This window comes from Anolis sagrei, chromosome 5 (assembly GCF_037176765.1).
Source record: "Anolis sagrei isolate rAnoSag1 chromosome 5, rAnoSag1.mat, whole genome shotgun sequence".
Taxonomy (NCBI): domain Eukaryota; kingdom Metazoa; phylum Chordata; class Lepidosauria; order Squamata; family Dactyloidae; genus Anolis; species Anolis sagrei.
Genome location: NC_090025.1, coordinates 110,904,972 through 110,918,655, shown reverse-complemented (window position 1 = coordinate 110,918,655; position 13,684 = coordinate 110,904,972). Strand labels below are relative to the sequence as shown.

Sequence of the window (13,684 nt, the reverse complement as noted above, 5' to 3'; positions counted from 1 at the left end):
GATAGACATTTTATAGTATCTGAATAGTAAATACAGTATCTTATACACACAAAACAACACAAAAGCATCTTACTTCAGTACTGGGGATGGGACACCATACTCCACCACTGTTTTAGTGCTCTGGGCAACCTGCAGGAACCGTACGACTCTGTTCCCCTCATCTGCCTAATGAGCTGGTTGCAGGAATGTAGCAACGGGGATCTAAAAATCTGAGTTCAAAGTAAAAGTGTTGGTTTCCAATAAGAGTACTGCCCCACATTGAAATTTTCCTTCATTCTCCAAATTTTTAGAATTGGGATAACTTAAAAATTCACTTGAGCATTTCGAAATACAGTTGAGCATCCAAAGAAAAGAGACTGGCAAAGTGTCTTGGGAAGCACAACAAATATAAGAGTGTGTGCAGTTCTCAGTGTCTCACAAATTTGGGAAGTGAAAGAAAATGTCATTTTGTGGAAGGGGATTCTTATGGGGGCTGAAAATGCACCAATGCTGCCCCCTGAGGATTTCTGGCTACCTGGCTGGCTTCCTTGGGCAACTCTGTCTGGAGGGAAACTCATAGTTTCTTTCCCTAGAGAGTATTCCTTCTCTCTATTCATTTTCCCTTTGTTAAAAAAGGAAAGAAAAAACAACAAAGCCCATAACTTGTTACCGTTTACTCTTTATTACGTGGAGAGCCACGTAATATTGTGAGAACCTTCCATCATTTTCTCCCACCTGGAATGACAATTTTACCTTTCTTTCCAAGGTTGCCCATAAGCAGCAATAATTGGCCTGTCTATGTTCTGAAGCCAACTCAAGTGGTGCGCAGCCTTCTATTTTTCTGTCTTCACGAGGAGACCATACGGTGCAAAGAAAATATTAAGTGCATACATTTTTTATAAACCAATGCAAAGATATTAAAAGTGCAGGTCATTAATGGAACAACTTAAGAGAGTTTCTAATCATGACAACAAATGGCTTAATAATAACCACTTGTGTTGAAGTGATTTCACAATTGCAAATGCATTTTAATGCCTCTGTAGTTATGCTGGCAGGAGGAAGGAAAAGGATTTTGGCATAATGACCGTGAAGGAAGAAAGGCACTGGGAAAAAGGCTGCTCACTACTGCTGCATGACTTGATAGTACCATGTACTAACAGAATTCTATGCAATTCATTCCACAAATGTCTTTTTAACGTCCGGATTAGACATCATTATCTGCCCCGTGGCGCAGTGGGTTAAACCGCTGAGCTGCTGAACTTGCTGATTGAAAGGTTGCAGGTTTGAATCCGGGGAGCTGTTTGAGCTCCCGCTGTTAGCCCCAACTTCTGCCAACCTAGCAGTTCGAAACACACAAATGTGAGTAGATCAATAGGTGGCACTCCAGAGAGAAGGTAACGGCGCTCCATGCAGTCACACTGGCCACATGACCTTGGAGGTGTCTACCAACAACGCCCTTCGGCCTAGAAATGGAGATGAACACCAACCCCCAGAGTTGGACATGACTGGACTTAATGTCAGGGGAAAACCTTTACCTAACCTATCTGAATCAATCTCTAGTGCAGCGGTTCTCAACCTGGGAGTCACCTGGCCATTTCGGAGAGGTCACGAGGCCACCTCCTTTGGCCCTGCCCCAAGGGTGCAGGCCAGGCAAGGGTGCCTTCGCCTGCCATGCACCCTCACCATTCGGTGAGGGCACGAGGCAGGTGAGGAGAACTCGGCACGAGGCCTAGCTTCACGCAAAGCCCCCCTCACCCGCCTCCTGCTTTTGCCATTCGGCGAGGGCGTGAGGCGGGCGAGGGGATCCCAGCGCAAGGCCTAGCTTCGCGCCAAGCCCCCTTGCCTGCCTCGTGCTTTCACTGTTATTGGGACCCCTGAGCCGGTCGCAAGACCATCTGTTGACCATGGGGCTTCTGTGTGGTAAGTTTACCTCAATTTTATCATTGGTGGGGTTCAGAATGCTCTTTGATTGCAGGTGAACTGTTAATCCCAGCAGCTATCGCTCCCAAATGTCAAGGTCTATTTTCACCAAACTCCACCACTGTTCACATTTGGCCATATTGAGCATTCATGCCAAGTTTGGTCCAGATTGATCAATGTTTGAGTCCACAGTGCTCTCTGGATGTAGGTGAACTACAACTCCAAAACTCAATGCCCATCAAATCCTTTCAGTATTTTCTATTTGTAATGGGGTTTTGTATGCCAAGTTTAGTTCGATTTCATCATTAGTGGAGTTCTGAATGCTCTTTGATTGTAGGTGAGCTATAAATCCCATCAACTACAACTCCCAAATGACAAAATTTCTTCCCCCTCCAACCCCAGCAGTATTCAAATTTGGGCCTATTGGGCATTTGTGCCAAATTTGGTTCAATGAATGAAAATACAACCTGCATATCAGATATTGACATTACGATTTATAACAGGAGCAACATTATAATTATGAAGTAGCGATGAAAACAATTTTATGGTTAGGGGTCACCACAACATGAGGAACTGTATTTAGGGGTCACGGCATTATAAAGGTTGAGAACCACTGCTCTAGTGCATAAAAAAATAGAGGATCAGATTCCTGGTCTGTCAGATTCCTAGGCAAAAATGTTTCTAGGTAGCCAAAATCACCAGCTTTACTCCAACATAAGGCTTCTCAGTGCACCAATATTTGAACATGGGATTTCTAATGCAAGCAATCAAAATTTTGCACAAGTAGATGAGCAGTGCCAGATACAAACCTTGTCAATTAGAAAACCTGCTAATACTTTGCACACAGAAATCTTATGGATACAGAAATACGATTGAACTTGTTATGTGGAATCAGTGTTTGAGATAATGGTTAAAGATTTAGCAATATGTCTTAATTTAATAGTTTTTATTCATTTTTAAACAGACCACACAAGAGTGCTTTGGATTATATTTATAATGACTACACAAGAGTACATTTCGTAATCTATTTTATACAACAGATTCATTTTGTGGGGAATAAATCAGGTACATAGACTATTTAAGCAATATTTGAAACAGCAGGTAGCCCAGAGATACATTGAATATATATATATATAAACAGAGCTAACAATGAAGCTGCCAAGAAATGCATCAAAGGTGCTGTCAGCTGTGCGATTTTTATCAAGGAAGCATAATTTCTATCAGAATAATTTTTTTCTATATGCTTCAAAAAACAAAGTAAACGCAAGCAGGATAATTTTTAGAGTGAGAAAAATTAAATTAGAAAGGTGTGTGTATATAAAAGACTGCTTTTTCGTTCAGGATTTATGGAAGAAAGTAGAGGTTGACTGGCATAATATGAACCCAGTGAAGGATTGATGATCTGTGGTGATTTATCTTTAATGCTATCTAGCACAAAATCTGCAGGGAGGGAACTGACAACAGTATGGGGAAGTAAATATAAAGGCTCTGCTGTGGTCTGCTTGTTCAAAAGTGGATGGTCCTCTCTTCCTATTGTCGGAGGCTTAATATGTGAGTGGGGCAGACCCAAACAGATATGATTCGACAGTGTTATCTATCCTGTGCAATCCATTCCACAAATATCTTTTTAATATCCAGATTAGACATAATCTCAATCAATGTTGTCTAGTTCTTATAAAATAGGGGGTCAGATTCCTGATCTGGCAGATTCCTAGGCAAAAATGTTTCTAGGTAGCCAAATTCTCCAGTTTTACTCCAATAGAAGGCTGCTCGGGAATGCCAATATCCAGCCTTCTCTAATTCTTGGTCTTCCCATCATATTCCTGTCTCTGGTTAGTGAGGTTTGCTTTGATTCATTTTAATGATGTTTTTTATATTCTACTGTTTTTAATTGTTTAATTGGATTGCTATATGTTTGTTATGTCTTTAAATGTATTTAGCTGATTAACTCTGTTTTTGCTTGACATGGTCCTGCTTGTGAGCTGCCCCAAGTCCATTTGTGAAGTTGGTGGCAGGATATAAAAATAAAGTTATTATTATTAATTGTTATTAATGTTGTTAGTATCTGTAGCTGTAGGTCCTCAGATCCAGGGCTGTTCATGCCCACTCACTTTTTTCAAAAGCCAGGGATAAGAGAATAAGTACTTTGCTTCCTCACAAAAACAAAATGCATTTTGGAGAAGGGATACCGAACCAGTACTGATAACTCTGACCAACATGCATTTTGGTGCCTTAAATGTTAGCTCTGTTTCTGGGTATAATTCACCTGCTGAATCCAAAAATGACACCAGTTTTCTTCTATCAGCTCTGTTTTTTGAAATGCAGAACATATGCTATCTATCTATGAGTCAACATCTGCTCACTCACAGATAACCATATCTAAAACTACAGCTGATGCGGTCTATCCAAGGCCATTTTCCGAATCAGTGCCCCAAAGAACTATAGGAACAGGCCTGAAAACCAAGACACTAAGGGCCCTTCCACGCATCCCTATATCTCAATATCAAAGGAGAAAATCCCACAATATCTGCTTTGAACTGGTTTATCTGAGTCCACACTCAGATAATGTGGTTTTTTTTTGCCTTTTTGGCCCTAGGTAATTTTCAATGGTAAGCAAACAGTATTTTGCCCCCCCCCCCCAAACCAATCACTGATATAGATTTTCTGTTCATCGTGGGAGTTCAGTGTGCCATATCTGGTTCAATTCCATCATTGGTGGAGTTCAGAATGCTCTTTGATTGTAGGTGAACTATACATCCCAGTAACTACAACTCGCATATGTCAAGGTCTATTTTCCCCCAAGAGCACCTCAAGAGCGCCCCTGGGCAAAAATCAACTATACTCTAAATGCTTACTTTGCGTAATGGGTTGAGCCGCCCCTGGTTTTATGTAATTATGTTGTTGTTTATTGTTTGTGTTTTCGGTTTTATTCTGTTGTAATTTGTTGTTTGGGCTTGGCCTCATGGAAGCTGCCCCAAGTCCCCATTGGGGAGATGGTGACAGGGTATAAATAAAGATTATTATTATTATTATTATTATTATTATTATTATTATTATTATTCAAAGCTGTGTGGAAGGGGCCTGAGAAAACCACAGAGGGCTCCCCTCCCTTCAACAGTTGTGTAGAAGCAGAATTCTTGACATATGTGAGTAGCGTACCTGGATTTCAGTAAGGCCTTTGACAAGATCCCCCATGACCTTCTGGCAAGGAAACTAGTCCAATGTGGGCTAGGCAAAACTACGGTGAGGTGGATCTGTAATTGGTTAAATGGACGAACCCAGAGGGTGCTCACCAATGCTTCCTCTTCATCCTGGAAAGAAGTGACAAGTGGAGTGCCGCAGGGTTCCGTCCTGGGCCCGGTCCTGTTCAACATCTTTATTAATGACTTAGATGAAGGGTTAGAAGGCAGGATCATCAAGTTTGCAGACGACACCAAATTGGGAGGGATAGCCAATAGTCCAGAGGACAGGAGCACAATTCAAAACGATCTGGACAGATTAGAGAGATGGGCCAAAACTAACAAAATGAAGTTCAACAGTGACAAATGCGAGATACTCCACTTTGGCAGGAAAAACGAAATGCAAAGATATAGAATGAGGGATGCCTGGCTCGAGAGCAGTACGTGTGAAAAAGATCTTGGAGTCCTCGTGGACAACAAGTTAAACATGAGCCAACAATGTGATGTGGCAGCAAAAAAAGCCAATGGTATTTTGGCCTGCATTAATAGGAGCATAGTGTCTAAATCTAAGGAAGTAATGCTACCCCTCCATTCTGCTCTGGTTAGACCACACCTGGAATCAGACCCGTAGCCAGGATTTCGTTTCGGGGGGGGGGGGGGGCTGAATTTTTTTTCAGGGGAGGTTTCGGGGGGGGGGGGGTGGGCTGAGTTTCAGGGGGGCTGAGTCTGAGTGAAAGAGGGTCTACCCTAGCAAACATTTTGTATCATTACCCCAATATCCCCATGCATATGGGATATATTGAGTAGGGTGATCAGATCATGATATGAATAAAGATAACAGTTAAGTAATGCACCAGTAAGGCCTTTTTGCGAACCACTATGAGAATTTCGGGGGGGGAGCTGAAGCCCCCCGAGCCCCCCCCCCTACATGCCTGCCTGGGCACCACAATTCAAGAGAGATATTGACAAGCTGGAATGTGTCCAGAGGAGGGCGACTAAAATGATCAAGGGTCTGGAGAACAAGCCCTATGAGGAGCGGCTTAAGGAGCTGGGCATGTTTAGCCTGAAGAAGAGAAGGCTGAGAGGAGATATGATAGCCATGTATAAATATGTAAGAGGAAGCCACAGGGAGGAGGGAGCAAGCATGTTTTCTGCTTCCTTGGAGACTAGGACACGGAATAATGGCTTCAAACTACAAGAGAGGAGATTCCATCTGAACATGAGGAAGAACTTCCTGGCTGTGAGAGTGTGGTGGAGGCTCCTTCTTTGGAAGCTTTTAAACAGGGGCTGGATGGCCATCTGTCAGGGGTGATTTGAATGCAATATTCCTGCTTCTTGGCAGGGGGTTGGACTGGATGGCCCATGAGGTCTCTTCCAACTCTTTGATTCTATGATTCCCAACCAAGTGTTGCTTGTCCTGCAAGAAAGTGCAAGCAACACCTGCAGGCATTTCCTTTGTGAGACAAACACTTGAAGAGGCAAGGCTCCACTCTGGCCACCTCCAAGGAACTATATATACTGGTGGTTGTATAAGGAAGCATTGAGCAGTCGGGTTGGGGAGAGGTGGAGCTGAGAGCGGGAAAATTCCCCCGCCAGAATGAAAGCACTGAAGGCAGCAGCCGGCGCGCGCTCTTGGCGCTGAGACGGGGCTGCCTCTTTTGCAAACTCAGCCCAGGTCCTGCCTGCTCAGGTGAGGCGCCTTTGCCTGAAGAGAGAGGGCTGCCTGCCTGCCTGCCACACACTCGCGCGCTTGCTTGCCAGCCAGAAGCAACATCAGCAGCAGCCACGATAGGAAGAAGGTCTCACTCGCCTTGCCTCACATCCTCAGCCATGAACAGCAAGAGAGTGGCCAGCATCTCGGCCCAGCTGGAGGAAGCCGGCTCCACAGGCGGTGAGGCTGCCCGAGAAGCAGCGGAGGGAGGGCAGGGAGTTGTTTGTTGTGTGTGCCTTGCTTGTGTGTGTTGCTGCTGTGTGCATTCCTGCGCTTCTACCTCCTGGCCTTTTTTAACCTGCTGCCCCTGGTCTTGAGGCAACTCCACCCTCTCTACCTGAACCTTCCTGCTCCTTCTGGCTTTTCCTTGGCCCTGAAAAGAAGACAAAGTGCCAGTTTCTCTGACTCCAAAGGGCCACTCTTATCTTTCTTCAGTTGTTGATACTCTGTCACACTTGGTACAGGTTGAATATCCCTTATCCAAAAGACTTGGCATCAAATTTAGGCTTTCTTTGGGTTTTGTATATGAGCATATCCAAGATGAGAGAGATTTGGGAGGTGGGACCAAAGTGTAAACAGCACATGCATTTTATGTTTGGTCTGCATTGTGTTTTCACAACTAGCTGTACCCGCCACGCTTTGCTGTGGCCAACTTTCCCTCTTTCTCTCCTTCTTTCCCTCCTTCTTTCCTTTCCCCCCATCTTTCCTTGTCTTCTTCCTTCTCTATCTCTTTCCTTCCTTCCCCCTTTTTTCTTTCTCTTCTGTCTCTTTTCTTCCTTCTCTCTTTCCTTCCCTCCCTCTTTCTCTACATCTTCCCCCTTCCTTCGCTCCCTCTTTCCTTCCTTCTTTCCCTTTTTCTTCTCTCCTTCCTTCTCTAACTTTCCTTTCTTCCCTCTTGTTCTTTCCCTCCCTCTTTCTCTCCTTTCTTCCTTCTCTACCTCTTTCCTTCCTTCCCGTTTTTTCTTTCTCTTCTCTCTTTTCTTCCTTCTCTTTCCTTCCCTCCCTCTTTTTCTACATCTTCCCCCTTCCTTTGCGCCCTCTTTCCTTCCTTCTTTCCCTTTTTCTTTCCTTCTCTCCTTCTTTCCTTCTCTAACTTTCCTTCCTTCCCTCTTGTTCTTTCTCTCCCTCTTTCTCTCCTTTCTTCCTTCTCTACCTCTTTCCTTCCTTCCCCCCTTTTCTTTCTCTTCTATCTCTTTTCTTCTCTCTTTCCTTCCCTCCCTCTTTCTCTACATCTTCCCCCTTCCTTCGCTCCCTCTTTCCTTCCTTCTTTCCCTTTTTCTTTCCTTCTCTCCTTCCTTCTCTAACTTTCCTTTCTTCCCTTTTGTTCTTTCCCTCCCTCTTTCTCTCCTTTCTTCCTTCTCTACCTCTTTCCTTTCATTTTATGTTTGGTCTGCATTGTGTTTTCACAACTAGCTGTACCCGCCACGCTTTGCTGTGGCCAACTTTCCCTCTTTCTCTCCTTCTTTCCCTCCTTCTTTCACTCCCTCTTTCCTTTCCCCCCATCTTTCCTTGTCTTCTTCCTTCTCTACCTCTTTCCTTTCTCCCCCCCCCCTTTTCTTTCTCTTCTGTCTCTTTTCTTCTCTCTTTCCTTCCCTCCCTCTTTCTCTACATCTTCCCCCTTCCTTCACTCCCTCTTTCCTTCCTTCTTTCCCTTTTTCTTTCCTTCTCTCCTTCTTTCCTTCTCTAACTTTCCTTCCTCCCCCCTTTTTCTTTCCCTCCCTCTTTCTCTCCTTTCTTCCTTCTCTATCTCTTTCCTTCCTTCTCTCTTTGCTTCCATGCTTCCTTCTCCCTTTCCTTCTTTCTTTCTCTCCCTGTTTCTATTCTTTCTTTCTTTCTTCCCTCCCCTTCCCTCCCCTTCCCTCCCTCTTTCTTCCCTTTTTCTGTATTGTCATTTAGCTTTTTGGGGCTTTTTAAGTCCCTTCTGCTATGTTTTTCAGTGTTTTTATGAGTGAAGGACATACATTGGATTGTTAGGTGTATTGTGTCCAAAGTTGATGTCAATTGTTTTTGAGTTCTGTTAATCCCATAAACAAACATTACATTTTTATTTATATAGATATGTGCCATCATTTGTGTGTGAAACAAAGTTTACATAGGCTTGTTTCATAGCATATGCATGACTTGAATATACATTTATATTATATTTTAAATCATTTTTTGCATGCAACAAAGTTTCTGTACATTTAGGTTTCATGCAATACACATAATTTGGATGTAATTTAATATCGTACTAGCTGTACCCGCCATGCGTTGCTGTGGCCAACCTTCCCTCCCCCTTTCTCTCCTTTCTTCCTTCCCTTATTTCTCTCTCTCACTACCTCTTTCCTTCTTTCCCCTCCATTTATCTTGCCTTTTTCTTTCTTTCTCTCCTTTTTTCCTTCTCTACCTATTCTTGGACGGCGACTCCCAGCAGTCCTGATCGATTGAGGACTACCCACCTCTATCTAATCTATCTAACTACCTATCTCTAACTACCTATCTCTATCTATCTATCAATCTATCTATCAAACTACCTATCTCTATCAAATCTATCTTGCCTATCTGGAGGATTGCTGGGAGTTGCAGTCAGGAATAGGAAACTGGAAATGTGCACTGTATCGTCATTTAGCTTTTTTGTTTTTAAGTCCTTTCCACTGTTTTTTTTTGGGGGGGGGGATTTATGAGTGATTTGCACTCATTGGTCTGTTAAGGGTGTAGTGTCCAAATTTTGTGTCAACTCGTCCAGTAGTTTTTCAGTTATGTTAATCTCACAAACTAACGTTACATTTTTATTTATATAGATTTAGTAATCACTTTGTGCATGCAACAAAGTTTATGTATAGTTGTCTCTTACAATACACATTGCTTAGGTGTGTGTGTGTGTGTGTGTGTATAATATTGTGCTTATATACCTTTGTGTTTCCTGCAGTACACATAGCTTGAATGTAATTTTATATAACATTTTAGTCATTTTGTGTATGAAGCAAAGCTTCTATACCTTTGTTTCATACAGGTATACATAGCTTGAATGTAATTTTATATAAAAAAAATAATTAGTTAATGCTTTAAGCAAAGTTTGTTTACATTTAAAGACCTGGAAGGAAAGGTGTCACTATTTCAGCCACTTGTGGGAACAATTCTGGAATATATCTGTGGACATTCCACAGATATATAAACCCAATTTGCCTAGTTTCCAACAGATCTCACAACCTCTGAGGATACCTGCCATAGATGTGGGTGAAACGTCAGGAGAGAATGCTTATGAAACATGGGCATGCAGCCCAGAAAACTCACAGCAACCCAATTCCGGATAAGGGATGTTCAATCTGTATTTGTTTGAGTGACTTGAACAGCAACTTCCTTGAGGGAATTTGTCTCCAATGGAAATGGTAGAGATTTCTTCAGACTAAACTGAAGTGTGAGCAAAGAGGTTCCAATTTGGCCATCTGCTCCTTCAGAGTAGTGCCAATGAAACCATGGGTGCTACTCCATGCATGCTAACCACACTCCCATTTTTGATTCACTAACCTTTGGAACTAACATAACAAGAATTTTCAGTTTTCAACTGCAGTTTGGCCATTTAGAAACTGAATGGATAGTTTTTAAGATTTGACACATAGTTGCATGGCAGGCTCTATTTAAAGGCTGTGGTGCAGGACTAATTAAAATGTTAGCAAATCTAATGTATAGCCATCTTGTGTTTTCCCCTACTGTTTATCAAGTGATCACCCTCAGGTGTATGCATGGAACCATCTATGCACTTTGAACAAACCTACTGGAGAACGAATTATTTTTTGCTCAGTGGGCGGGGGGGGGGGGGGGGGTCTAATTCAATGTGGGTAGAATTACACTGTAAGCAAGTCAGTCTGGGTAGTGACCAAAAAAGCCATATTGGTATGCCTGGGGTAAGCTGGTTGTTTCTCCTTTTTGCCAGCACCCCAGATTTCTGACTAGAACTTAATAAGAATGCCATGGTGCATTGCAGTAAACTTGAAAATGATTATGTGTTTATGACAGTTGCCATTGATTTCCATGGGACTTTCTTCAGAAAAAATGTATTTGATAACTGGAGCCTTTCACAGATGAGTATTTCTTTTAAAAGAAACCTGTTTCATTCAGGTATAGATGCGTATATTTTGGTGTTGACATTTGGAGAAGTTTGTTTCAAACATTGTGTGACTCATGAACCATCACTGAGAACTGAGTAGAAAGCAGACTTTTTCCAGGAAGTGTTCATGATAGTTCATGACAGACAATAAATTAGCTTGTTTCTTTTTCTAATCTAGCCGTATCAAAGTCTGCACTGACCATTTTTGTTTCCATTATCAATTGATGTGACTGTTGTGTGTGACATGTTGAATTTAAAATGAAACGAAAGGGCACTGAACAACTTATTTTTGATATGGGTATAAGCATATGCTTCAAAACAAGCTTCTTACTGTCCTAAAGGTTATTCAATTCCTTTAGCGCTATCCTGTGACTTAAGAAATCTGATAAGAACAAAATAATGTTTACTATTACTTATTTCCTCCAAAAAGAAGTGCTTCTTAGGGGCTTTGGAAAGCACACACATGTATTGTAAGCCATCTTAGCTAAGTATTTTTGCATTGAGCTGGAAAAGGTAATCAAAAGTCAGGGATGCTTTGAATGTGATTTTCTTGCTTCTTGGCAGGGGGTTGAACTGAATGGCCCATGAGGTCTTATCCAACTTAGTAATTCTATGATTCTGTGATGTTCAGAGGAAAACAGACAGTCCCCTACAAATAAAAGTTGGCTTTGCTACAATGTCTCCTCTCCAGCTCAAAGAAAGGTAACATAGAGGGTTTCCAGGGAGTCATCCATCCAGACAGCAATGATAAATAACACCTCTAATACCTAATAAAGGCAGCTCCAAGTTACGAACAAGATAGTTTCTGTAGGTCTGTTCTTAAGTTGAACTTGTATGTATGTTGGAACAAGTATATTTTTGTAAGTGTAACTCCAGCCACACACACACACACACACAGAGAGAGAGAGAGATAAAGAGAGAGCTTTGGATAGCATTGGGAAGAGCTAACACGCCTGTGGTGTTTGTTTTTGTCTGAAGAGGTGTTTGCTCCCCTGTTCAGAAGATTTCACCTCACTTTCTGGCTTTGTTATAATTGGATTTTGAATAATTTGGCTTGTTGTGGAAACAAGGATTGGTGAGAGGGCTTCAGTTGAAACACCTTTCCCCAAGAGTTGAATATCCCTTTGGAGGGGTATATTTATCTTACTTTCTGTTGTCTCACCCTTGTTCTTAACTTTGAGTCATTTGTAAGTAGGATATTTGTAAGTCAGGGACTGCCTGTACATACTTGGCGTACTTGCTAGACCCTCTGATAAAAATATAGCAGAAGAGGTTGCCATTTTTTCTCTCTGCTACCATCAACTGTAAGACGATGACACTCACATATCTATTATAATGAGACTTCTTTTATAGTTACAATATTATTAACCTTTAAGATAATTCTGATTATTTTAACCAACACATTTATATTCTAGACTATTTGTGAATTGGCAGAATAGTAGCATATAGTAATAATAAAGTGAGATATTGGAAACTATTTACTTTTTGTACATCTAATCCATGTAGCAGAATTTGCAAAATACACTCATAATAAAGTAGCAACATGACATTATGATTGGAGAAAGATGAGTGCAACTTCCATTTGTGAATTTAGAAAGCTGAGTGAAATAAGTGAAGTAAAACACTCCTCTTGTGATCAAAAGTTTCGCTCACACATAGGCTGGAAATATCAAGTTCCCTGTTCTGTCTTTGATATATAAGGTTAACCCAAGATAGTTGTCTGCCTGAGGCACAGGACAAGATGGTGTTCTTTTTCCATCTCATTAACAAAGAAACATCTGGAGTAGTGGTTGAAACACTCCAGTGTTTTTGACATTGTGTGCTTCATCATCCCAAGGCAAAAGGCCAAATTCTAGATGGCATAGTTACTCCCATTTTTGGAGGAACTGTCAGTATTTCTATCACCACCACCACACCTGTCACCTGAAACAGTTGCCTCATTTTGACTAATAGTAGGACTGGCCTGGACACATGGCACACTTTCTGGTGCAACATTTCAGGAGCTGAGGGTGGCTGTATATCAGTGGTTCCCAATCTGTGGCCTGTGGACCACCAGTGGTCTACAATAATGAAAATATGGTCTGTGGCCTCACCATTACTACACTGTTGCTGCTAAACCATGTGGCAATGAGAGCCATTGGTCTTGCAAAACCATCTTATAGTGATGAGGCAATGGGGGTGTTAGGAGGGGAGAGGCTGACTACCCACAAAAGATTACTACTAACACATCAGTTCTAGATTATTAAATATGGTTTTCTGTGGGTGAGCAGATGGTGACTACTGGATGACACATGTTCTGTATCATAAACTAGAACTGATGTGGTCTATCCAATGCAATTTTCTGAATCAGCACCCCAAATAAACAAACTATCTAAAACTTATCAAAAACTGATTTGTAACCCTTTTGGTACCAATGTTGGAGAGTGGTCCCTTGTCAAAGTGGTCCCAGGTCAAGTGGTGCCTGGTCAAAAAAAAAGTTGAGAACCACTGCTGTATTTAGAGAGGGGATTTTCAATGAATACTTTCCCACCCTCCACAAGACATGTTTCTGCTTGCAGGAGTAGGGTTTGGATGCAAGCCAGCATAAAGTACAGTTTGCTAAAAGGGCCTGGCCTTTGCCAAAGAAAGTTGCAAACACTCTATTATTTCTTTGTCCTTGTAAGTGTAATATTGCTTGCAACAAGCTATTTGGTGCCAGGATGGAGAACTGCATTGGCCTTGAGGTGGAAAAGACAAAAGACATAAAGAAGAACAGCGATTTAAAGATTCTGTCAGTCCACTGTTGGTCTTAAAACATAGTGGCTAGGT

At 41.9% G+C, this 13,684-nt stretch overlaps 1 protein-coding gene across 1 annotated transcript in view; it reads left to right on the top strand.

The window, feature by feature from the left end:
* The first annotated feature begins 6,693 nt into the window (after positions 1-6,693).
* The window catches only part of KCNIP4 (potassium voltage-gated channel interacting protein 4), a 389,707-nt gene continuing 382,716 nt past the window's right edge, over positions 6,694-13,684 (top strand). Inside the window, exon 1 of the mRNA XM_060777889.2 lies at positions 6,694-6,969. Within this exon, the coding sequence (XP_060633872.2) occupies positions 6,909-6,969 (61 nt within the window). The 5' untranslated portion in view covers positions 6,694-6,908. The remainder of the gene's footprint in view (positions 6,970-13,684) is intronic.